The sequence below is a fragment of the Muntiacus reevesi genome, chromosome 2 (assembly GCF_963930625.1).
Source record: "Muntiacus reevesi chromosome 2, mMunRee1.1, whole genome shotgun sequence".
NCBI lineage: Eukaryota > Metazoa > Chordata > Mammalia > Artiodactyla > Cervidae > Muntiacus > Muntiacus reevesi.
The window spans coordinates 215,162,277-215,187,673 of NC_089250.1; the positions used below are offsets into that span (position 1 = coordinate 215,162,277).

General features: G+C 63.0%; 1 protein-coding gene across 2 annotated transcripts in view; it reads left to right on the forward strand.

The window, feature by feature from the left end:
- Positions 1-24,828, forward strand: part of VAC14 (VAC14 component of PIKFYVE complex) — a 75,716-nt gene extending 50,888 nt beyond the window's left edge. The window contains exons 15-20 of one of the 2 annotated variants that reach the window (XM_065924967.1): positions 15,954-16,128; positions 17,897-18,015; positions 18,874-18,953; positions 20,693-20,843; positions 21,515-21,590; positions 24,248-24,828. In XM_065924967.1, coding sequence (XP_065781039.1) covers positions 15,954-16,128; positions 17,897-18,015; positions 18,874-18,953; positions 20,693-20,843; positions 21,515-21,590; positions 24,248-24,529 — 883 coding nt within the window. In that variant the 3' untranslated portion in view covers positions 24,530-24,828. The remainder of the gene's footprint in view (positions 1-15,953; positions 16,129-17,896; positions 18,016-18,873; positions 18,954-20,692; positions 20,844-21,514; positions 21,591-24,247) is intronic. The other variant, XM_065924968.1, reaches the window with a different exon arrangement.
- The last annotated feature ends 569 nt before the right edge of the window (positions 24,829-25,397 follow it).

A 25,397-nucleotide genomic window follows, 5' to 3' on the forward strand; every position in this document is an offset into this window, starting at 1 on the left:
GTGTGTACTGTAATTATCTCCTACTTTACGGTTTGCCTTATCACCCCCTTAAAAGTGTCTCTGATGAACAGAAGTTCTTTATTTCTGATGTAGTCCAGGTGACACGTTTTGCTTCTCAGCATTTTTTACGGTTTGTGGTGCTTTTCTCGGGGGATTAGGAGCTCATGGGAACCAACCATAGAACTGCCTGTTTCTGGTAAGCATTCCCAGTGAGCTGAACTCTGAGTACAATCCGCCTAAAGCCCAGAGGCATTAGAGCTTCGCTCTGGACAGGGTCTCGGAGGCCACCTCGTCCAGCCTGCTTGTGCAGCGATTCCCACCTTTTCATCCCGTCATCAGCTGAATCCCAGGGATTCTGGTGCAACCCTGCCAGTGGAGGTCTGCAGCCTGGAGTTAGAGCTGCTTAGAGCTAACTAGAGTTGTCAGTAGTCGTGGGGTCACAGTCACCAGTACAACAAGGGGCCTTGCCTGACCCTTAGAGTCACACCAAGGCGCGGGCTGCCAGACCCAGGAACTTGGTGTCTCCCTGTGGCGCCGTCTCCTCTCAGCCTCTCGGCTTTGGTCTCACCGTGAGCGGGGAGATGGACCCCTGTCAGGGTCACGGGCCCCCGGGTGGGGCGGAGTGGAGCACTCTCCAGAGGAAAGGGCCCGCAATGCTCTGCTGAGCACCGTCCTCCCGTGTGAAAGTGGAGCAGCAGCCACCGTGATCTCCCGCCAGGTCTCGGGAAGTTCAGTGCCACCACAAGACGGTGCTCTGGGGAGTGTCTTGTACCTGGTGATGGTGCGGGAGGTCCTGGTGGTGATGGTGACGGCGAGGGTCCTTGTGATGAAGCTCCCACCCTCTGCCTGTCAGTCAGGCCAGCCAGAGCTGGCCGTCCCGCTCCCCCCATTCCCAGCCCCTGGCCCCTCCAGGGCCATCCGCGACTGCTGCCCTGGGCTCGGCTCCTGGAAGGCCTGCGCTCTGTGGCTGACTGTCACTGCCTCTTGTTTTCTAGGGACGTGTAGGCGGGACAGCCGCTGAGCGACTTAAGACTTGCCCCCTGGCGGCCTCCACGCCTCCGTCCCCACCCCCACGCCCTGCCTGTCGGGGCTCTCGGTTGCAGCCCAACGCGGACTGGCAAGCCCAAAGTGGGAACCCCCCAGGCATCCTCAGGTCCTGTCAGCCCCACTCCGGGCTGGGGTCTCAGGACTCAGGCCTGTGCCCCGCCTGTGCAGGATGGGGTCGTGTGCCTCCCTCCCACGGGGAAGAGGGGCCGCTGCTCGTGGGATATTGGTCTGGAACCAGAACCCCAGGCTGTGGACAGGCAGACCCAGCCAGCGTCCACTCTGTGGTCAGCCTCAGTGCTGCCTGGAAAGAGGTATGAAGCCAGCAACACTGAGGGCCCTCCAGGACAGTGGTGGAAGGAGGGACCCCCCTCCCCTCCGCCTACAGGCTGGGAGCTCTATGTGTCCTGTGGCCTTCCCAGAGACCACCGCGGGGGGCAGGCGGGCGGTGGGGTGGCGCCTGAGGAGTCAGACCCCCAGCTGATGGGACCCCTTTCCTGTGGTCTCCATCTGCAGCCCTGCGCCGTGCCCGCAGCTGGGACTTGTCTGTTGTGTGTTCCTGCGTCACTGTGTGTGGAGCTGGGGCTGGACTCGGACCCAGCCCTGCGCCCAGCGAGGTGTTCACGCTGTCTCCCCACCTCTGCCCTAGCATGGTGGCCCTGGGCCATGACTGAAGGGATGAGGGCCATCTCAGTCTGGCTTTTGAGCTCAGTTTGGCGCCCAGTAGGGGCCTTGAGGGCCATCCGAGGCCTCTCACACAGGTGGGGACTCAGGCTCTGCCCTGCACCACGCCTGGGCTAGGCCGCTGCAGACCCGCCCCCGTGGTCCGCAGGACAGACCCTCGGGTGGTGCTGGGCAGGGAGGAGCGCAGGTTCAGCCAGGCGGCAGCGGGGTCACAGGTGCATACCTCGCGGTTCTCTGGGGCTGGTCCTGGAGCAGCCTCTGCGTTCCAGGCCCTGAGCCAGCCCTGGGCACACGCACCTGCCTTCATCCAGGTGGCAGTCCAGTCACACAGGCGGACGACTTATTGAGAAGTGTGAGCCCCAGCGCCGTGGCTCCTGCTCCAGAGGGAGTGGCAGGATTGACGGAGGTCCGCAGGTTTGGGTCTGTGGGAAGGTGGAGTGCCTGGCAGCTTCAGCAGAGCCAAGAAGCTGTGACCTGGATCTTATGTTTTCTCGGAGCATAAAAGTGCTCTGATTTTCCCTCTCCTCAGGCTCAGCTGAAGCTATGCCAAGAACTGGCTTTTAAAGGCTGCCTGAAATGTGGTTTGGAGCCAAGAATCTATAGAGCCAGTGCATTCGTGACCTTGTTGAAAACGCTTACTGAGGAAAATCAGGGGGGTAGGATTTAGGAGCTGGCTTTTTGTTGTTGTTTTTCCTTTTGAAAATTAAAAAAAAAACAAAAACAGCCACCGCTTTGGCCCTCCTCACCCCATGCTTTCCCCCTGCGCCCCCAGCCCCCGAGTCCACCAGCCCCAGGCGCTCAGCCCTCTGCCATCCATGCCTCCCCCGCCCCAGGCCCTCTCCATCCCCCCGTGCTGCAGGAGTGAAAATACCAAGTGGGTAAAATTAAGGAGCCGGGTAGAGCCCTGGAAATTAGGCCACAGCTGTCAGGCCAGGCAAGAGTCCTCGTCTCTGAATGGACTGCCGGGAGCAAGCACTCACCCCCGTGAGAGTGGGTCAGAGTCCTCAGCTCCCCCCCTGCCCCCCGCTCCGGAGGGGCTGCTGCTGTGCCGGCCTCCACGCATCACCGAGCAGGCCTCAGAGACAGGGTCCCAGCGCCCTCCCGGGGGGCCCCAAACTTAAGCAGCAATGATGCTCTGTGGGAGCACATGAGGGGGGGGTGCCAAGCATGGAGGGAGGGGTCCAGGGAAGCTTCTAGAAAGAGATGCAGAGTCCCTGAGCCATGGAAGATAAGGCACTCAGTGGCGGGGAGGTGGTAGGAGAAGGTGCCCATGTGTACGAAGAGTGTGCCCGGAAGCCTGGGGCCAGGGCGCAGACCCCCGGAGGGACTGGGAGTGAGGCGGTGGCCAGGCCCGAGCAGCCTGAGACTCCCCTGGAGTCACTGACGGACCCCGGGCAGGCTCAGAAGGCCCTCTGCACCTGCTGCGGGCGTGCACAAGTACTGAGGGGCACCCTGACACGTGGCCACGCTGGGGTGGGTGGCACCGAGCCAGGGGACTGCCTGAGCTCCCAGAGCCCCGGGCCCCACGTTCCCATGAACGGCAGGGAAGTGGGGCCCAGGGCTTGCGGTGATGGGGACGCTCTCTGTCTCTAGCTGCGTCATTGGCCTCCTCAGACACCAGAGGCTGATTAAGGAGCAGTTCAGGAAGCTTGCTTGACAAGGGACATGGCCGTTACAGCATTCTGGAAGGTTCAGTGGTGCCGGGGCTGGCAGTGTGAGCAGATAACCTGGACTGAGTCTCAGGCCTTCTTGATACCCAGGCGTCCTTGCCCTGATGCGTGCGGCTCTCCCAGGCAATTAGTCCCAGGTGCCTGTGAGCTCAGCCAGCTTTCCCCACCTGTCCCCAGAGAGGAGTCAGCCTTTCCCTTCCTCCTACGTGAGCTGATGCCCTTCCTGACAGACGAGCCGGCTCTTGAGGGGCCCCCCGCCCCTTCTGCCAGTAGCCCCTGGCCCGAGCAGTTGGCAGGTTCCTGGCGTTACCTCACTTCCTTCCTACCCTTCAAGCCTGAGCCACCGCCCCAGTCCAGTTCCTTCTGCTTCTCCTGCACCCCCAAGTAGCACGGTAATTGCTTCCTCAGATCTTCAGCTGTGCACACCGTCTGTGAGTATTTCCCGGTCCTCTGACCCTCTGCAGGAGAACCTGTGATCTTACCGCTGCGGGGTCCCCGCGGGGAGCAGGGACGCAGAAAGGACTGCACCCCCCTTCCCCTCCCCTGTGACCCTCTGCCCTGTCTACGGCCAGCGGTGCCTGCAGTAGCAACAACATTGCCGCGTTCTGCCCCAGCCCCATCGCTCGTGTGGTCCAAGGGCACACTCCCCCCAGGGTGGGGTGCTGGACCTGTTGGGACAGGGCAACTGCCCGGTGATACTCGTCCCCAGCTCAGCTCCCGAGATGAGGATGTGATTCCAGAGTTCTGGGAAGGTCACAGCTTCCATTTCATTCGTGTGGTGTTTGGAGAAACGGTCAGACATCCCTTTACATGTTTAGTCTTCCTGAGCCAGCTACAGGGCTCCTAGGAGAGAAAAGACAGCCATCAGAGATGCGCCTCCAGGCCAAGCATAGTGCCAGCAGAGTGGGGAGCCCCGCTCGGGACGAGAGGCCAGAGAGGGAGGCAGGATGGATGGGCCTGGACAGGCGTGAGCGCCCAAGGGGCTGGGGGGAGGATGGCACGGGCTGCAGCCTGCTCAGCACAGCAGCACTGCCTCCCAGGGCCCCCCATCGCCTCGGGGTAGGGGGGGACACCTCCCCGACGTGCAGGCATCGGAGTCCTGAGCGACGGTCCCCGCCTGCCATCTCCCCAGCCCATCCATCTTCTGCATCCATCTTCTGCCCTGACTTGGCTCTGACCTCCCCCTCGGAAGGGGCACCTAGAAAGGCAACCCCCAGACCCTTTGTACTTGAAATGGGAAGAAGGTGCTTACATGAGGCAAACGTGATTTAAATAGCCGCGCAAAAGGGAGGCCTCCCATGCGAGGCTGCAGTCTCAGATCTCCCCTGGCCTGGCTGTATCGCACCCACCAGCCCCAGGCCCTGGGTGGAGGCGGCTTTCCAGCTCTGGTGGAAGGCCGGGCCTTCGTCTCCATTGATGAGACTTTGCTCTTCTGCTCAGATGCTATTTCAGGAGAAACCACCCAGTAGTAGGCACTCCTGCCTCAGAGTGGAGCCAGGCGTTTTCTCCTGTGAGGAGTATTATGCTAATCACTCCTTGCAAACAGGCAGACTCTGTAGGAGGTTTGCCTGGTTTTATATGAAACCTACGCCTTTGAAGCAAAGAGCCACCGTAGCTAAAAATACCCTTCCTGGCTGTTGATCCTCTCCTTGGTGCAGTGCTTGTTTCCATTGTTAAATCTCGCTGCTCCGCCTCCGAGATCTCCTTGAGGGGGTCCACGACCATCCCTGAATGTGTCGGTTTCTAAGTGATTTCTGTATTGTTTCAAAAGACATTTTAACCCATGTAAGATAAAAATGGAAATAACGCAGAAGAATGTAGTTTGAAATGTGAGAGACCCTCCCCACCCCTTCCTCCCCCACAAGTAGCCTCTGCTTTCCTCCCAAAACTTGTCTTTGCATTTACAAACGTGTAATTCTGTTTGTGGTGAAGGTTGTGGTTTTCTGGCAGAGAATCCCAGACTCAGTCGTTCTGCCACTTGCCTTGTGTTCCCTCACACGCCAGCCGTCGTCTGACAAGCGGATCCATGAGGATCCCGAGCTTGTCGGGACACTGCCCTCTCGTCTTCAGGCTGCAGCAGGCCAACTCAGGGTCAGCTCTCTGTGAGCAAGGCTGCCGTGTCAGGGTTGAACTCCATCGCCCGTGTCTGTGCGCAGCATCCAGATCGTGGTCTGTGGGAGGTGATGGGGCGCTGGGGGGACCCCTTGCCTGACACGCTGTTGGGGAAGGCAGGGGGCTGTCTCTGTGACAGAGACCTGGGACTCCTCAGGCACCTGCAGGGCGCCGTCACATCTGGAGCCGTTTCCCATTCTCGTGTGCTTAATCCCATAAACCTCTCCTGGTCTGGGAGGGGACGTTCACATGAAAAGTCTATTTTATGCATCTTAAATTTCCCTGAAAATGACCGATCACAAAAGGAATTTTTGCAGCCTCCTGACAGCGGGTGGGAGGGGGTACAAATAGGAGAAGCCCCTTTGCATCTGGCCACGGAGAACTGAAGCGGTCCCCTCCATGCTCTCTTTGTCCCATACCTTCAGCTGTGACCCTGCCATCCTCCCAGCCCTTTCAGTCTGATCTCTCCATGTTGTCCAAGAGACTCAAGCGCCAAGGCTGCTCTGATATTTGCTCTTTGTTACCAGCAGTGGGTATTAGCGTTTCACTTCCCTGTCTGTCCTGACGTTTATCTCAGTGCCCTTTAAGTGGGCACTTGTGAAGAGCTACAGAAAATGATCTCAGATCATAAAATTCCGTAGAACTCCCAGACGAAAGATTGGAAGGCCAGAAAGGCACTAATGGTTCCAGCTCCCTGATTGTAGACAGTTCTCTCCTGTGGAAGCCAGATGCAGCCAGGAAGGCAGGAGAGGCGCACGCAGGGACGATGAGCGCTGTACTTCCCCTCTGGGGCCGCCAGGCTGGGACCCAGGGGAGCACTGTGCTTCCCCCACCCCAGGCCTCTGAGGTGGGGACCAAGGGGAGCACTGTGCTTCCTCCCCTCTTCCCCCCACCCCCGCCCCAGGGCCTCCAGGCGGGGACCCAGGGGAGCGCTGTGCTCCTCTCCCCACCCCCACCCCCGGGCCTCTGAGGCTGGGACTCAGGGGAGCTCTGTGCTTACCCCTGGGGCCACCAGGCTGGGACCCAGGGGAGCACTGTGCTTCCCCCCGGGGCCACCAGGCTGGGACCCAGGGGAGCACTGTGCTTCCCCCTGAGCCTCCGAGTCTGGGACTCAGGGGAGCTCTGTGCTTCCCCCCAGGGCCACCAGGCGGGGACTGAGGGCAGGGTGGCCACGCTGTCTGGGTCTGAGGACTCAGTTCTCTCTCACCCTTCCAATGGAGCAAGTCAGGGCTATGCACAGAGGACCTGGGACCCTAAGGCGGGGACAAGGTAGAAACTCAGGGGAAGCCAGGACGCAGTCCCCGGACAGGTGGGGAGTGGTCAGGAGGAGGAGAGCAGCCAAAGCCCTGAGCCAGGTCTGGGCCCTGCAGCCCTTTGCTGGGACCGTGAAACCACTCCCCACAGAGAGCGGCATCTCCAGGCTGGCAGCAATTCAGGGCGGCAGTTCTCAGTCCTGACCAGGAGGCCTGTTAGGAATATACATCACCTACTCCTGGAGGCCCCAGCAGTCTTTGGGTGACTCCAGTGTGCAGCTGGGCTCAGGGGTCTCAGTAAGGGGCTGTTTCTGATGTGGAGGGCCTCCTGGTTCTAGAGGGTCTCTGTGTGACCTTCTGACTGAGCCAGGATGCTGAGACAGCAGGTGTGTATGGCGCCCACAGGCCAGGCACCGAGGCTGCCCCCAGAGCAGATGGGAGCCCTTCAAGGCACATCCTTGGAGTAGTCACCATGGGAATGTGAGATACAGATGGACCACTGTGGTCGCCTAGGACCCACACCACAAGGGCAGCCCATTTGGGTGAAGAAGAATTTAAGGAGGGGGCCATTCTGACCTGGGTGGGGTGACCATGTGAACACCAGGCTGCTGGGCCCAAGTCTGGTGGCGGCATTGAGAGGGGCAGTTTGGGGGGACACTCAGGCTTCTGTGTCCAGCCCAGGGTGACTGAGGTGGAAAGGAGGTGCTTGCCATCTGTAGGTGCTTGTGGTCCCTTCACCAAGCAACAGGGAGTGATCCTTGGCCTGGAGCAAAGGGCTAGTTTGGGAAGAAGGGGATGGAGTAGAGGAAAGTGTGAACAGAGCAGCTTGCTTACGGGAAGGCTGGTGGGGCAGGGGCGTCCCCAAGCCACTCTCGGGGACAACAGGGCAGCCCATCGGGCCCCGACTCCTGGCACTTCTGTCACCTGCTGCCTCATTGCTCAGAAGGTCACCCCCACTGTTTGAGGGGAGAAGTGTCAGCGATTCAGCAGCGCTTTCCCCTACCTGTCCCCTCCACCACAAGGGACCCTGACGATTAAGGGCACGTGTCATGAGGTCTGTGTGCCTTAGGCATTCCGGTCACAGGGAGCTGGAGCCCTCGGGTGGAAAGAGGGGCTAACCCAGGAGGAGAGGTCTGTGCTGCAGGTGACACCCAGCTGACTGTCCGGTGGAAGGAAGCCTGAACTGTGGGTCTGGGGCTCGGCAGCACTGTGGCCCTGGCAGCGTGGCAATTGCAGGGCTTCAGAGGGGAGGACCGTTCCGCTCAGTTCTCTTGATGGTCCCTGTGGGCCCCCAGGTCTGCAGGGTTCAGGGTCACTTCCCCGACCTCTCAACCTGGACTCAGAGCATGGGAGTCATCAGACTGAGACCCCCGCTCCTCCTGGGCCTCGGGCGGCAGCTGCTCTGGGGCCTGCTGGTGGGGTCATCCCCATGGGTTCCATCCTCGCCCCCACTGGGCTCCCCAACCCTTGGAGACAGGCCACCACCCCAGCAGATCAGACTCGGTGTGGGCGCAGGTCACCACTGCCAGGGATGGCTGTGTGGTTGCTCAGTGCCCACTACCCCCAGAGGCAACCTGAGGGTGGGGCAGGAAGAGCTGCTTTGCTGGTAAACTGCCCCAGCGCCACAGGAAGGTTCTGGAGAAACCCAGGCTCCAGTCCATCAGAAGGCCTCGTGATACCTGTAGCCAGGGTGCCCTCCGCCTTCCCCCCAAACCCTGTGTCTTCCCGAAAAAGCCCATCAGAGCTGCTGGGTGAGCCGGGCAAACAGCAAGGCAGCAGCGAAGCGCTCAGGCGCCAGGGAGGGCTGACCAGAGGGGGACCTCAGCAAGGCTCTGGCCTCACCCTTGTTCTCTGCAGCAGCTCCTGGCCCACGTGAAAGGGGCTTTAGGTATCTGACAGACCTGATGTGGAGGAAGCACTCACAGACCTCTGTCCTGTGGGGCCGACGCTGAGGAAGATGTGATTCAGCTTGAAGGGAATCCCTGTGACGGGAGAGGGAGGGCCCCTCTCAAGGGCTGGCTGGAGCTGATTGTCATGGAGACCACAGGTTTTCCCACGACGGCCCATCCCTTTCTTTTCCTCTCCCTGGAGTGCTCAAAAGGTGAAATGTTCTGAAGCCATGGGCTTCACCTTCTGGGGTTTGAGGCTTGGGGCGTGGAGAGACAGCCCCCAGGGGCTTCTCCCTCCTTCCGTGGTGTCCCCAGAGCCTCTGGCAGGAGGTCACACCCCTGCCCCCTGACGTACCTCCAGCCTTGTTCAGGGCAGGCTCCCTGTAGGACCAAGGTGCAGCCTCCTTTCTAGGACACAGACTCGGACATTGTCCGTAGGTCAGCCCTGCATGGTTCACAGCCCGCCTGACTCCCTGGGTTCCCGCACATACCGTTCTCAGTGCCAGCTGCATGCCACACCAAAGTGAGCCAGGCCACCCTGCTCTCCTGTTGTTAACTTCTGGCCCGCAAGTCTCCATCTCCTGTTGCCCCCAGCGGCCCCGCCCAATTGGGCGTCTTCCCTCGGGAAGCCGAGGTCGAGAAAGGAGACATCCCCAGGGAGCGGCAGGGGCCGGCACCCCGGGGGTGCAGGCAGATGGCGGGACAGGCTGGGCGGGCAGGGGAGGGTCGGGGCACAGGCCCGTCGGGGGCCAGAGGCACTTAGAGCGGACAGGGGCTGGGCTTGAGCAGACTGCTGCGGCACACGGGAAACGCGCGCCAGAGGGGCGTCTGGTAGATGGGCGGGAAGGAGGAAATGGGGGTCACCTTTCCTGGGCTTCCCTCGTAGCTCAGTTGGTAAAGGATCTACGTGCAATGCAGGAGACCTGGGTTTGATTTCCTGGGTTGGGAAGATCCCCTGGAGAAGGAAATGGCAGCCCATTCCAGTATTCTTGCCTGGAGAATCCCATGGACAAAGGAGCCTGGCAGACTACTGTCCATGGGTTTGCAAGAGTTGGACACGACTGAGCGACAAACAGACTTCTCCCGGCTCTGCCCCCTCTCTCTGTGGTCCCTGGAGCAAACCCTGAGCCTCCAGAGAGGCCCTGGCCCCCTCCAGGAGACCGCTTGGTTTTCTTGGCCCCTCCCACCCTAAGGAGGCCTTCCCTGAAGGTCCCAGGATGAGCCCCGCTCAGGCGTCTGCCCCCAGAGCCTGCCACACCCTCTGTAGCAGGGTCAAACGAGCTGCGTGGACCGAAGCCCCTTCCTTCCCGGCCCTCTGCCTCTGCCCATCTGCCTCTGTCTTCACCCCCACTGCACCAACTCCCAGCAAGACCCAGAAAAACAACTCCTGTACCCTCTCCTCCCACCACACACCCCCCGAAAAAACTTCTCAGTGTATCAGACACATTGGCTGCATTAGACATGATGAATTTTTAAGGCATGAGTTGGCAGGGTTACCATGGCTGCCTCTGCCCTGAGGGGCACACTGCTGAGGACTGATTGAAATAAATAAAACAGATTTACAACTTTCATACTTGGGAAGCAGAGAGCTGGAAGGGAAGAGAAGCCGGGGGCTGTTGGGGAGGAGGCAGGGAGCTCTCTGAACTTCAGAAGGGAGCCCACGGCCTCCTCCCCCATCCAGATGTCTCAGCGACCTGAGAGCCGCTTTCCCTTTAAATTCCTAAAGGATCCCAGCTGTGGGGACAGGGGCAGGGCAAGGCGGGAGGGCCCTTTCCTGTGGGAATGACTCTGGGCCCCCGCGTTCCCTGTGCTTGACATGAGGCTGCGCTTCAGAGTTACGGCTGTGGGGCTCCCGGCAAAGGCCTGTTCCGTTGGCCTCGGATCACCGAGGGGCCGTGTACACGACCTAGGGCCAAAAGGCAGAGGGGGTGAGGGCCTGGCCCTCCATGCATGGAGCTGGCAGCTGGGGATGGAGATGAAGGGAGGCCAGGCTTGAGGGAGAAGGCGCGCTCCACGTGCAGCCTCACAGGGAGCCTGACTCAGGGCAACTGCCTGCTCACCTCTCGCAGCCCAACGCACCCCTCCCCATCGGCCACACCATCCCCTGAAGCTGAGCTCACAGGGGCGGGCCCCCGGCCCAGAACCTGGGTGGGAGACGGGTGCCAGGCGGGCTGGATGGCCGGCGTGGAGACAGAGGCGTGACGGACCCGGTGAGCAGTGCTAGCGGAGAACGCAGAAGATGCCTCCGTGAGCAACAGACCTGCCCGCATCAGGAAACCATTGGTTGGGCCCAGTCAGACAGGAGGCACTGAACGAAGTCACTGGCATTGCCTTTCCCCCGTGTGGTGCTAACACAGCGCGATTCCTCAAGATCTGGAGGGGCCTGGGAAGGTCTAGTCCCCCGGCTCCTTGGGAGCTTAGGGGCCCTAGGGAGTGGCGGCACGCCCACTGGGGCTCATTTTGAGTTCTCTGTTCGTCGTGGGGCAGTGAGCAAGCAGGGAGGCGAGCAGGGGTTGAAGCAGGAACAGACTGTGTTAAGCGTGACTGGGGCAGCAGGAGGCAGCCCCCGCATTTATGCCTGTCTCTTAGCAGCAGCATCGCCTCCTGCTCCAGTGGGGTGAGTCCAGGCTCTCCCCTTTGAGGCCAGCTGTTTGGTGCCCTCTGCTGCTGGCCACCCCATCTGTGCGGGTAGCTAGTGACTCGGGACAGTCAAGATGAGAAAGCCCTCCAGCCTCCACTTCCCCTTAAACTTCTCTTGAGTCCACCTCATGCCAGTTCCACGTCCCCCGACCAGTGACCTTGGGCAGACTCACCAGTGGGCTGGGCTGTGCTCCCCAGCTGGTCCCAAAGCCAGCACTGTCGGCCTGGGTAGGGGACACTCCTGGGCCCTGCGGGCTGCTTGTTCACCCAGCACCTTCTCTTCGGGGATCAGACATACTGTCTGCTTCAGCTTTTCTACAAAAAGCCAGGCCTGAGCAAGGAGTGGGGAAGGGAGGGCCGGGCAGCCACCCCCAGCGCCCCTTGAGAAAGGATGAGCTCACTTCGCTTCCCAGCCAGCACTGGGCCGCCGGGCTTGGTGTCAGAACCCGCAGGGCCAGGTGGCGGGGGCGTCAGCATGCCCTGACTTGGCGACAGGCGCCAGGGAGACCGGAAGGGAGCCCGGGGACCCGGGAAAGGCTTGGCCAACAGCGTGGGTGGGGGAACGTGGCTTCGCTGGTCCTGTTTTTGGAGGATGCAGGGGAGTGGGGTCATGGGAAGAAGTCTTCCGTCTTCTCCCAGAGCCGCATGGCTGACTTCAGATTTCCCAGAGCGCTGTGCGGCAGGCAGCAGGATGCCTCCCCAGGAAGAGCACCCGTGCTCGGGCCCCTGCTCCTCCACGCGGGCCTGGCCCCCAGCTGTCCCCACCGTCCACGCCCCCCTCCTCTGTGCCAACCCATGCCTGCCCCCCGGCCCCCTCTATCCCGAAAGGACTGGGTCCCCTCCCTCTCTCAGCACCCCCACTACCAAGACGGCCTCCCCCAGGCACCCTGCCCTGTGCACCCCCACCCGCAGGATGAGCCCCTGGAGAGCAGGGCCTCCACTCCTGTGCTCTGCACATGGCCCAGCAGGGAGGGCAGGGGTCTTGGCCTGCACAACAGGACTTGGCCTGGCCCAGCGTGGTCCCAGTCCCCGGAAAAGAAGCAGCACGGGGCCTTTCCACACCAGGACGGAGGGAGGACCCGCGGCCTCAAGGCATGGCCCACCCTCTCCAGCCCCCTGCCAGGCCAGCTGAGGTCTTCCTCCTGCCCACTCTGGCCCATGGTCACCTGCAACAGGGGCTGTAGGTGGGCGCCAGGCTGGGCCCAGGGCAGCACCTCCCACTGCGGCTGAGGCCATTCAGGGGCAGAGTCTGGTGGGTGCTTGGCCGGTGTTTGTGGTTGGGGGACAGTGAGGAGGCTCACACCAGCCCAGCAAGCGTGGTGCGGCCCCTGCGGGCGGGCTCTGGTCCTGAGCCTTCCCAGCCCAGCACCAGGCTTGGCCTTTTGAGGCTGCCCCTCTCTGTGCGTTAGGGAAAGTGGCGGTCCCTCTCATGACCCAGGGGTTTCAGAGCCAATGGAAGGTAGGCTGCTCCCCTGAGAGTTCCTGTGAGTGACACAGGGTCCCCTGTGGGAACTCGGACCTGGAAGCATGGGACAGTGGTCCATGCCGCAGCGGGTGGCTGGAGGAGAGGGAGCAGAGTGTCCTTGGGATCCAGGGATGCACTGCAGACCGCCCCAGGGCAGGTGTGGGTGGACCCCTGCTCTCCTCGGGCCTAAGGGGACCCCTAGGTTGTGGCCTCCCAGACCCCACCCAGGTTCCCTTGCACCCCACTTCTCTGCCTTGTCCCCAAGTATTTTCCAAGCTATTGCCTTATCATGAATAGCACGTTAATGTGGGTATTAAAAAATATGGGCAAATGTTTAATGCTCGCAAGCTGTGTTCCATTATTGATGCTCTGCTTGAGGGCCCGGCAGGCAGCCCAAGCGGGCGGGGGCTCCGTGGAGAAGTGATGACGCAGCAGCCCCGTGAGGCCGCCATCTGCTGGGCCCGCTCACCACGGGCTCCTAGGAGGCAGAACGGGGAAGGGAGCCGGGCCCCTGGGTCTGAAGCCACTCCTCTTCCCGCTGCGGTGGTGTGGCTGGGCCCCTCTGCTTGCGTGGGGTGCAGGCTCCGTGAGGTCTCAGGAGATATGGGGGGAGCATGGGGCCGGGCCGGCTGGCCCTCCTGTGCGGGTCACGCCACAAACTCAGGGTTGAGTGGAAAGTGGCCCCTTATTTTTGGCCGTGCCGGGTCTTCATTGCTGCCTGCAGTCCTTCCCTAGTTGCAGAGAACGGGGCTACTCTCTAGTTCCGATGCACAGGCTTTTCATAGCGGTGGCTGCTCTTATTTTGGAGCAGACTCTTGGTGCACAGACTTCAGAAGTTGCCGCCCAGGGGCTCGTTACTTGTGTCTTGAGGGCGCTAGAGTGTGCTGGCTTCGGTAGTTGTGGCGCTTGGGGTTAGCTGCTTTGCGGCATGTGGAATCTTCCCAGACTGGGGATTGAACCTATGACCCCTGCATTGGCAGGCAGATTCTTATTCACTGCAGCACCAGGGAAATCCATAATTGGCACTTTTTAAGAAGCACCCCCACTGGGGCACGGAGGGTGAGCAAAGAAGCAGGGAGTCTGATTAGAAGGTGGCTTGGAATTGAGCAGGCGAGAAGGGCCGACCGGTGGCCCCGGGCAGGATGGCTGAGACGGGCCAGGAGGCAGGCGTGCGCTGAAGGCAGAGTCCTGGTGAGAGGGGCCCCAAGGGCCATGGAGGACTCTGTGCTTTGGGCTGCAGCAGCTGCGTGGGCACTGATGTCCCCTGAAGGCTGGGGGCCTGAGGCGAGGGGGAAACCAGGAGGTGTGCTGTGGCCCTGCCAAGCCTGAAGAGCCTTCTGGTCAAGTGGGCAGGGCAGCCACCAGGTGAGCGGTGCCCATCCAGAGGCCACCAGGGCTCGAGAGGCGCGTGTGGGAGCTGCTCATCCAGAGACAGCTTTGAAGACATCCGCTGGCCCAGACACGGCCCCCGAGGGTGCCAGCCAGAGAGGAGCCGAAGGTGACTGAAAGCCCCAAGGAGGAGGGCGTGGTGATGCGGACGTACTGAGCGCTCTGCTGTCCTGACCTTGTGAGGCCCCCTTGCAGTCGGGGCTTCTTAGGGACGCCGGGAGGCCGGGGCGCCTGCCTCCGCGCCTCGCCACCCCCTTGCCGGTCCCTCTGCACCTGCCCTGGCTGTCCTCCGGCTGCCGCAGGCCACCCCCCCCCCCCCGGCCCCGGGCCTGGGTCCCCAGGGAGCGCTGCCTGGCAGCAGCCTCAGCTGTCAGCCCCTGTCATGGAGACGGCGGCAGCTGCAGGCGATGGTCATTTGTGACCATTTGTCAGAAAGTGCTCCTTCCTCCCGCCCTGCTCTCCTGCCCCGTTTCTCTCCCACGGCCCTGGAGAGGGGGCCCGTCTCGGGCTGGGAGGGTCGCGAAGGGACGGAAGCGCCGTCCGTGCTCTGCCAAAGGGTACCAGCGCAGGACCCAACCAGGGGTCCCGTCCCACATACCACGCGCCGCACAGGCGGTCAGGAGTCTGGGTGGTGCCCTCTGAGCCGCCCCCACGGTACAGGCAGGCATCACCCCCAGTTGGAAGGTGGAGAAATTGTCCCACAGACACAGTGGGTCACGCAGCTGGTCAGGAGCACTAGGCTCAGGCGCCGAGGCCCATCCTCCACCCACCCACCCCCCACTGCCCCCCAGCAGCTTTGTTTCCATTTCTTTGGTGGTTTCTGGCCCGGGCCTGCTGGTTCCAGCTGGGCCTAGGCTGGAGACGGCCTGCCTGCTCTTTGCACTTCGTGGTTTGGCCTCTCCGTTACCAAATGCTCTGGGATTTTTCTGGAGCCAGGGGTGGAAAAGAATCTTCTCCTGTCTGGCCCCAGGGCGTGGCTGGTATTCGGAAGGAAGCAGGAAGCCAGACCCTGATAATGCTGAGTTCAGTGTATGTTCAGTGACCGGAGACAGAGATGTCAGAGGCTCACTGGCTCCAAGTGGGGCTCATTTTGTTCAGCACCTTTGAGGCCTCAAACCCCACAGGCCTGAGGCCTGAGACCAGGAGTCAGGCAAACAGACATTGACCCCGGATGAGAGACAGGAAAGGGGGTGCCATGCTGGCAGAGCCCCCAGCAGGCAGGGCTCAGGGGCCACACCCCACCTTTCTTACCAGCCTTTGCTGACTCCTGGGTTAGCTTCCAGAGGCCTTGAGATTCCTAGACTCCCAACAGGAAGGCCTGCTTGTCCCCGCAAGACCAGGCCTCTGTGGGCAACTGGCAAACCAGGGAGGTCTGTAGGCTTCCCTGAGCCCTGTCCTTGAGACCTGGTGTCACTGTTGACATCACCTTGGACCAGGGACCCGGGGAAAACTGCTTTCTTCCTCTGTTCTCTGGGTTCCCAGTTTTCCCTTTTATAAAATGGAGACTCCTTCCCAAAAAGCCCGAGCCTTATTCCTCCAGCTTTCTTTCTTCGGATTTCACATTCTGGCCTGGGGTGGATGGATAAATACAGCCTGTGGGACTCTGGAGTGCCCGGGAGCCGTGGACCCAGCTCCACTGTGTGTGGCCCCCTTGGGCCCCCCAGAGGCCCAGGAGAGAGCAGGCTCCCTTGGGAGCTGGAAGATGAGCGAGAGGGCGCCGAGCCTGTGGCCCAGAGCCGCCTCCCCCACAGGGAGCTTTGCCTCCTGCTTCACGAGGAAACCATGTTCCCCTCTGCCCCTCCCCCAGGCAGCTCTGCCTCCTGCTGCACGCAGAGAGCATCTTCCACTCAATGGCGGACATCCTGCTCCGGGAGGAGGACCTCACGTTCGCCTCGACCATGGTCCACACCCTCAACACCATCCTGCTGACCTCCACTGAGCTCTTCCAGCTGCGAAACCAGCTCAAGGACCTGAAGACCCCGGTACTCCTCACCTGCGAGCTCCAGCCAGCGTCATTCGTGTGCACATGGGCGCGGCCATGCCAGCCCGCACTGCAGTCCCTAGAGGTTGGCGGGGAGGAGACAAGGATGCGACCCGAAGCCTCCCAGTCCAGTGTCAAATACGGGTCCTCTTGGGTGGGCTGCATGTGAGTGCTGGCCACGGGTGTGTGTCCTTGGAGCTGCCCACCGTGAAGGGCTCTGCCAGCAGAAGACTGGGGACCCTGCTCCAGGGCCCATGCCCTCCCTGACACCCCACCCCACCTGGCACTGCCCCCGTGCACGCAGAGCGGCTCGGGTTCTGAGTCCACCTTGCAAGCCCGGTAGAGTCATGCTTGCTGGGCTCTGCCACCCGGTCAGGGTCAGGCCTGTGGATACAACCCCACTGGGGTTCGGGCGTCACCGCTCTCCTCACCCTTTTTTTTGGCCTGGGCCCTCCTCTCCTGCAGAGGGACACATCTGTGTCAGCCAGGGTGTCAGGGTGCTGTCTGGCCCAGGAGTTTTAAGTGAGGATCCACCAGGGCCGGTCAGAGAGAGCAGGGAGGTGCTCACCATTCTGCCAAACCGCTCTGGGGGACGTGGGTCAGAGGCCTTGCTCGGACTGAGCTGCGGAGGGTCCCTGGGTTGGCTTTCATCCAGGACAGGCTGGCGGCTCCACGGCTTGTATCAGGGCTGTGCTGACTACCCTCCCAGCTGAGACCCTGCGCTGGCCCGTTTCTGGGGTCTCCAGGACATCCAGGCCTGTGCCTGGGGGCACTGGGGCCTGGCCTCTGGGAATGAGCCAGGCCACACCCCTGCCTCCCTCCTGTAGGATGTTCCTCAGGGCAGGGGCGCTCCCTAGGGTGGGCTCTGCTCCAGGCAGGGTTTCAGGTGCAAGGTGGGCTGCAGAGGAAGGAAGAGGTGGCTTTGAGGATGACAGGAAGGCGCTGCCCAGGAGAGGAGGCCGGGCCCTGAGCAGCCTTCCTCCCCGCTGGCACCCAGGCCTTCGCGGCCCCCCAGCTCCTGCGGTGGAGGGCTGGGAGGGCGACTGCTGTTATCTGCTGAGGCAGGAGCCCAGCGCACAGGCCAGGCTCGCTGCCGGCAGGCCCTCGCGACCATAGCACGTGGCTCTGTGGGTCCAGGAGTAATGACAGGGTCTGAGGAGGAGCGTTTCCTTTGCGAGGGCTCATTCTGGCTGGGCTGCCACATAACAGCCCTGGGTGCCCTGCAAGGGGCCCGCGGCGAGGGGCGGGGTCACGGATGGGGGATGTGGGAGCACGGATGAGGTGTGGGGGGGCACGGATCGGGGGGCGGGGCACGGATGGCGGGCAGGGTCCCGGGTGAGGTGTCTCGGATGGGGGACGGGGGAGGGGGCGGCGGGCACGGATGGGGGCGGGGGGGGGGGTGGTGTCAGGGGGCGGGGCGGGGGTCCCGGGCCGGGTGTCTGGGATGGGGGGTGGGGTCCCGGGCTGGGTGTCTCGGATGGGGGGGGTGGGGGAGGGGGGAGGCGGGCACGGATTGGGGGGGCGGGGGCCCGGGCAGGGGGTCAGGGGGCGGGGTGTGGGCACGGATGGGGGTCGGGGGCCCCGGGCCGGAGGTGGGGGGGGCGGTCGGGGGCGGGGTGGGGGCCCAGGCGAGGTGTCTCGGAGGGCTGGAGAGGGCGGGGGCGGGGCCCGGGCGGGGGTCAGGGGGCGGAGTGGGGGCACGGATGGGGGGTGGGCCCCAGGCGGGGTCTGCTGACAGCGCACACCCCCTCATCCCCCTCCTCCCGTAGGAGAGCCGGAACCTGTTCTGCTGCCTGTATCGCTCCTGGTGCCACAACCCAGTCACCACCGTGTCGCTCTGCTTCCTCACCCAGAACTATCGGCACGCCTACGACCTCATCCAGAAGTTGTATCCTTCGCTCACCATCTTGCCGCCCAGCCTCAGGGGGCGGTGGGTGCCGTTCCCAGCGGACTCCCCCAGATTCCCCTCCGGCCTGTGGCTTCAGGGCCCGTGAGGCACAGTGAGGGACGCAGCTGAGGAACCGGGGTCATGTCGCAAGCCAGAGGTCGGGAAGGCTGCGTGCTTAGGTGAGGGAGCCCCGGGAGAGAGGCAGGGTGTCCTCAGCCCAGTGCTGGCGCGGGGACGGCCGGTCGGACAGCAGGAGGAGTTGAGCTCAGGACCCTTCGGGGGCCGCCGAGCCCCGCAGAGGACGTGACCGGGAGAAGCGGAGCAGCCACAGGACCTGGGGTCGGCCGATCTCAGAGGAGGGTCAGGTTTTGTTTGGAACACTGTGAAGTAGCCCAGCTTTCTCTGGCTGCGTGGTGTGTGACCTGGATCAGACAGCTAGTAGGAGGCAAAATTGGCCTCCTCCTCTGAGGAGTGGAGAACTGGGGTAAGGAAAGCGGGTCTGCCGCGGCCTTGCCCAGTGCCCGCACACCGTCACACCTCCGTCTGCCCCTCGGCCCTGCTCGCAGCCACTCAGGCGGGAACAGGTCTGGCGGGCGCAGAGGAGAGGAGCAGGAGGGAGCGCGGGGAGTCCTGCCAGCTCTGTCTGGAGGGGCGGAAAGGCAGAGGGAACAGGCCACTGTGCTTTGTGTCCCGAAGCCTCTCAGGCGGAAACGTGGCCTGAGCCTGGGAGCCAGGGTCTGGGGCGGGGGCTGCATGCTCCATGCGCCAGGTCAGCCCTGGGCCCACGCCCCCACCCCAGCCCCTCAGAGAGGCAGGCTGCCCTGGCCAGCAGTGAGGCTTCCTTGACCACCCTTGCAGTGGGGACCTGGAGGTCACCGTGGATTTCCTCACGGAGGTGGACAAGTTGGTGCAGCTGATCGAGTGCCCCATCTTCACATGTGAGCGTGCGCCGCCCTGCAGGGAGCCGGTGGAGCCAGGCTCAGAGAGCAGCTCTCTGCCCCTGGGGAGGGAAGGGGCACGGGCAGGTGCCCAGGGGCGCTTCTGGAACTTCAGGAACGTGAGAATGGGAGGACAGGGCTCAGGAGGCCAGCTGGAACGGGTCATCAGAACCTGCCTGTGCGCTGGCAAAATCCACCTGGGGCCGGCGAGGCAGCTGTCGAGGGTGCTCTCCCCAGCGCCCAGGAGCCAGCCCCTTGTCCCTACAGAGCAGAGCCGGCATCCGCCAGCAGCTGACGGGCAGGCGCTGAGTGTAACACCCGGGCTGAGTATGCAGGAGGGGCAGCTAGCCCCGGCGAGCGTGGCTCTTGGGGCCTTACCTCATCCAGTACCTGCTCCCCAAAGCAGGCGGCTCGGAATGCAGCCCGCATGCTTACAGTGTGGAAGCAAAGCCGGGCGGCAGCCCTGCTGACAGCCAGCTTCCTCCCGAGCCCAGCACCCAGGCCCTCTGCTTGGGCAGCACCCCTGACCTACTCAGGCCAAGCCCTGGAGCCCAAAGGCGACCCAGGGGCCGCAGGCTGCCCACCCCCCATCCAAACAGAAGGCAGCTTCTCTACACAGCCGCCGTCTCGATGACAGACACACGAGCAGGAGGGAGACCCTGTTCCAGCGGAGGGCATCAGAGCGTACCCCAGACGGCCCCTAGACTGACATTTCACTTTCTCAGAAGCCTTCCGGAGCAGCCTGGCCTGTGCTCCCCAATGGCAGGTCCAGCTTAACCCTAGAGAAGCCGCAAATACCTCTCCAGGCCCAGGGCTTTCGTGCAGGGACTGCAGCAGAGTGGTCCACAGCTGACCCTGCCTGGGCCCATTCCCACCCTCGGCAGCCTCAAGCCCTGTGGTGACTGCTCTGCCCAGGGCCAGAGCAGGGAGGGGGTTTGGAGCTGGCACTGCTGGGCCTGGGGTTGGGGGGGGCTGCTGCACGAGCCCCCTGCGTCCTGCTGCAGCCTGGCCCCAAGGCCTGCGCGGAGCTGCCGGGTGGCGTGGTCTCCAGGGCTATGAGGCTTGTCCTCCACCGAGGATCCTTGAGACTGGGCCTTAGACACCAGAAAGAAGCGAGTGAGTCCCTGGAAGGGCTCAGGAAAGCTGCGTGGTCCCGTCTAGTTGGGACCGTGCTGGGCAGGGCCCGGCTGCGCCCCTCCCATCTGGCTCAGTGTGAGCAGGGCTGGTATCTGCTGCAGATGTCCAAGGCGTCCCCCAGACACTGCTGGGCTCGCTGTGTTCAGACACACACCAAAGCGCTTCCCCAGCCTGCCCTCCCTCAAAGCCACCCCAGCCCAGCCTCTCTCCGGCTCACTTGTTTACAGCACTCTATGCCGCATGTATGGAGCGGGCCCGGGGGTCCATCACGCTGCAGCCCAGGCCCCTCAATGCCAGGGAGCAGTAGGCGTGTGGGGGGTTGTCAGGCTGAGGCGACTGTCAGGAAGGTTGGACAGCAGGCAGGGAAAGGCTGATCTCACGTGATCACGGGGACGGCTCAGACACCGCTGGAGCGGGGGCAGGCATGCAAGGACCCCAGCCACTGGGCTGGCCCCCTGACCAGGCTGCGGTGCCGTCAGAGCCGACCTGACCCCCGCCTCTGCCCTCCCTGGCCCCTGCCCTCCGCCCTCCCTGACCCCCACCTCGCCCTCCCTGGCCCCTGCCCTCCGCCCTCCATGACCCCCGCCTCTGCCCTCCCGCAGACCTGCGCCTGCAGCTACTGGACGTGAAGAGCCACCCGTACCTGATCAAGGCCCTGTATGGGCTGCTCATGCTGCTGCCACAGAGCAGCGCCTTCCAGCTGCTGTCGCACCGGCTGCAGTGCGTCCCCAACCCTGAGCTGCTGCAGACCGAGTGAGTGCCCGGCTCGCGGACAGGGCCTGGCGCGTCGGGGCGCGACGGGGGACCTGGGCCCTCCTTGACCTCCACCTCACACCCCCTGTCACTGCGGGCACTGTTTGCCTCACAGCCACTTGCTGTAGGCCTTCCGTTTCCACATCAGAGCCCCTGGCTGGGAGACCTGGCCCTGTTTAGAAGGTTGTAGGTAGTTGGGTTGAGTTTGTCAAAAAATTCGAGCGCGTGCTGGAGTGACCCAAACAAAAAGTGCAGAGGGAGGAATTTGTGCCCCGTTTTGGAGACTGTGTCGCCTGAAGCACATGGTGAGAGAGCTGCAGGGGGTCCCTCCCAGGTTCAGGCAGCCCTCCCCCACATGCAGCAGAGAGACAGCCCTGGGCCACGGCCTGCCCCGGGACGCCTCGGACCCTCCCCGCCCCTGAGTCGGGTGAGAAGCAAGGGTGCACACATGGCCACCCTGCTCTCGACCTGTCCACAGGCAGCACAGGTCCCAGGCTGGCTGCCCGGAGAGGCCCCCATGCCAGCCTCCACGGGCGTCCAGACTCCCACCCTGAGCCCACGGCTGGCCTGGCCCCCGAGCCTGTTGGGTCATGTCTATATTTGGTAACCCTTGGAGGCTTTGCCTCATCCACAGGCATTTGGCATCCGAGATGGAAAATTTCACTTGTCAGGTCGCCATGGAAACAAGCAGAGCCACTGAGAAGATTTACGCTGAATGGAGCGCACCCAGCTTGCACCAGATGCCCTGTGCGTCTAGAATTCCCTCCCAGGCTGCGCGAGCCCCTCGGCAGGCCAGGCGCCTCCCTCCCGCAAGAGTCCTCAGGCCTTTGCCCTTGCGGTGGGCGCAGGCAGCCTTGAGATGCCCCTGTGCCCTCTGTCCTGCAGGGCCTGGGGCACCACCCCCCCAACCTGACTGGGGCTGGACGTGCGGTCCCCAATGGGCTGTGCCTGCCCCAGGCCTCTCGGGGGGCCGGAGCCCCCAGGCCAAGGCCCAGCTCCTGCACACCGTGCCCCCCTCCCCGGGCAGCAGCAGGGAGGGCTAGACACCGTCCCAGCTGCTCGTGACACCGCTGGGTGACCCTCAGGAGGTGGCACTCAGCACTCGGGGTGCCATGGGAGGCGGGGGCAGCCACAGGGTTAGGTGTGGGTTTTATTCCCTCAGCCGGAGCACCTCTGGCTGCTGGGACTCAAAGGCCCTGGGCCTGTACTGTGCTTCATTGGCCTGGCCTCTGCTGGCCTCGCCAGTGCCTGATGGGTGTTAGGGTGTTAGGGTCGCCCTGGCAGCTCCTTGCCCCCGCACGCCGCTGTGGGCTGAGGGCTTGGGGACCCTGTCCACCAGTTAGGCTTCTGGGCCATTGTCTCCTCTGTGAGGCAAGAGGGAGCCTCCGAAGCAGAAGCTGGTGACACTCACCAGACAGGAGCCGGGTGACAGGTGCATGGTGGCAAGAGCGAGGGCTGGCCTTGGGTTCTGGAATCCCAGCCCTGTGCTGCTGGCCAGGTGTCCCTCAGCCACTCGCGGCCTGACGGTCATAAACATACAGGGAACACAAAGGGCTGAGCAGCGGCCACACCCTGGACTGGCAGGGGGTGACAGTGGGGCGAGCCTCCTTCCCAGCCTTCGTGTCAGAGGAGCCCCCGCACCCCCGGACACAGCCCTTCCTGCTCCCAAGACCCCGGGCGGGGAAGGGCCTGGCCACAGGGGGCTGAGTCACGGGAGGGGCAGGACTTGCTGCCTTCGGGGCGCGGGAGCAAGGGAAGGCCCATCCCCCCACCCCCGCCCGCCCGACCACATCTGTGCACAGCACCCGGGATTTGCCTCCGTCGCTGGCATCTCCCTGGCAACCCCTAATCTCAGCCCCTCTGCGTCTAATGCGAATGGGGGGAGGAGCACATGGCCAGTGGGTGCCGGCCTCAGACGACGCACTTCAGCAGCATCTCTGGCCTGCCTGTCACCCCCTCTTCCGTCTACATGGGTGGGTGGCATCTGGTCACCCCCTGGGGTCAGGACTCCAGGATGTCCCTCAGCCTCCTTGGAAGGGGGAGCTGCTCCCTTGTGGCAGTGACACCTGGGCCCCAGGAATACTATGCCAGGGATGTCCCTTCTGCTTTCCCAGGGGAGCGGAAAACCGCAGCCGGAGCCCAGAATGCTGCCCGCAGGCTGGCCCCCGAGAGCGAACCCAGCTCAGCTCCTTGTGAGCTTTGCTGAACCAGTGTTGCCCGAGGCCCAGCTCTGGGGGGAACTAATAGTTCACCCCAGCAGAGAGCCCCTCAAAGACTCTTCTCCCTCATTTTGGCCTCGCTGGAGGCAGATCCATGTGGTCTGGGAAGGATCCGCTTCTGCACTCTGAAGCCTGGAGACCCTGGTGAAGGGCTCTCATGACTACTGTGGGCTGATCAGCTAAGCAGAGCATCTTTGGGCCAGTGGGCCCAGGAAAGAAGCAGCCACAGCCACACTCCAGGGTGTTTTCAGGCCATGTGTCTTTGTCAGGGAGGGAACAGGCTGAGTAGGGGTCCGGGCTGCTCCGGATGGCATCCCAACCATGGGAAGAGTTCCCGCTGCCCCTGGTCCTGGTGTTTTCTCAGAGGTGCCTTCCAGGCTCTGACCATCGGTGGACTGCGCCCCACCAGGAACCAGGTTCATCGGTGAGGGTTCCATTTGAATGAAGCACTGCTGTGACTCCCCCAAGCAGACTGAGTTTCTGGGCCTCAAAGGGACATGGTTGTGGCTGCAGTGGCCACCCGTTGGGCACCTAGGCTGGGACTGAACACAGGGCAGCTTCCTCCCGTCACGTCTGGTATTGCAGCTGCGCAGTGCAGCGCCCGTGCTACAGGACAGGGCAGCTGGGAGGGCATTCACAAGAAGAGTTCTCAGAGGCGCCAGCTGCCCTGTGGTGAGACCAGCTCTCCTTCCCCAGGCACAGAGAGTGACTGCTGGCCTCTAGGCCCCAGAGCTCAAAAACAGATGTCCTGCCAAGTGGAGGGCCAGTAGACCTCAGCCATCCCTGTGGTCCCCGGCCTCAGCCCTGCCCCTCCCCCGTCTCCCTGGACCCTGTTCCAGGCCCCAGCTGGCTTCCTGGCTGGCTGCTGGCCCTGGCTTTCACCCCAAAGGGAGCCACTCATAAACAGGAAATGCTTCCCGATGTGATGCCTGCTCTGGGCGCCATTGCCAGCCCACAGGCTGAGGGCCTTATCCAAGCAGCAGTGTTGACTGGTCCCGCCAGCTGTGGGGGAGGGGGTGCCCCGGAGCGCTCCCCTCTTTGGGGCCAACAGTTGGGGGTTTGTCAGGCCTGAGGGACACGTGTCCCGAGGTTGGGCTCCACCAGCCTGTGGCCGGTGCTTCCCCCTCCAGCAGCCCCCACTTGCACTCAGGCCTTGACGCTGAGCCCCTCTGCCCCCTTGCACAGAGACGGTGTGAAGGCGGCACCCAGGTCGCAGAAAGCAGACTCCCCGGGCATCGACTACGCGGAGCTGCTGCAGCACTTCGAGCGGGTCCAGAAGCAGCACCTGGACGTGAGACACCAGCGGAGCGGGCGCGGGGACCACCCGGACCGGAGGGCACTCCTCTGACAGCCTGGCACGGAGACCGGCCCTCGGAGTGGGCCGTGAGCACTGGGCCTCTGCAGGCCTCCTCCCCGCGGCGCCCAGGGCTCTGCCTTGGGGGCAGGGTGGTGGGCTGGAGGTGCTGACCACCATGCTGCTCTCACAGCCCAGCCCCGGGCCCCCAGCACAGCCAGCTGCACTTGGGATCAGACAGAGCTGGCTTCCCACCAGGGTGGGGCCGCAACCTCAGACATCCCCGTTATCTGGAATCGGGTTCTTTCTAACGCTCTCTTATAAAGAGCTTGACAGCCCCCCAAGCCCACCAGAGCTCTGACCTCATGCAGATGTGTGTACATACATGTATATGCGTCTGTGTGCACATAGGGACCAGCACAGAGATTCGTATGAAGGACGCACCCCTGCCCCAATAAAGAAGTGACAGAAAACTCCACCCATGCCTGGCCTGCTCCTTCCCACGGGTGCCCGCCCTGCTGATGCTCAGCTGCCCTGGGACCTTGCTGCGATCCTAGAGACCTATTCTGGTGCCCCCAGGCTTTGGGAAGCCTCAGATAGGCCCACTGATCTCCCAGGTGGCTCTCGTGGGTCCCTGGAGTAGGAGAGAAAGGCCTTGGATTGGCTTTTCCCCAGAGACTCAGCATAGGCCCCGGAGGGTGGGTTTCCCTCCCTGGAGTCTCCAGGACAGGAAGACAGGCAGAATTCATCATGGCCCATGTGCACACACATGCGCATCCTACTGTGTGTACCCAGGCATCAGAGAGGGGAGGAGGGCTCGCCTCTGTTCTGCTGGTCCCATGGCCCCAAACCCTGAGGATTGGAGCCCACCATCCACAGAGGCCCGGCCTGGGCACCCCGTGCAGGTGGCATCAGCACGGGCCCTACTTGGAAAAGGAGCCAGAGAACTTCTGGAGGAGGGTCCAAACTCCTGTCCCTGGGATAAAATGTCCCAAGGCGGGCGGCCTCCGGGGCACCGTACGCCTCTGCTAAGTGTGGTGT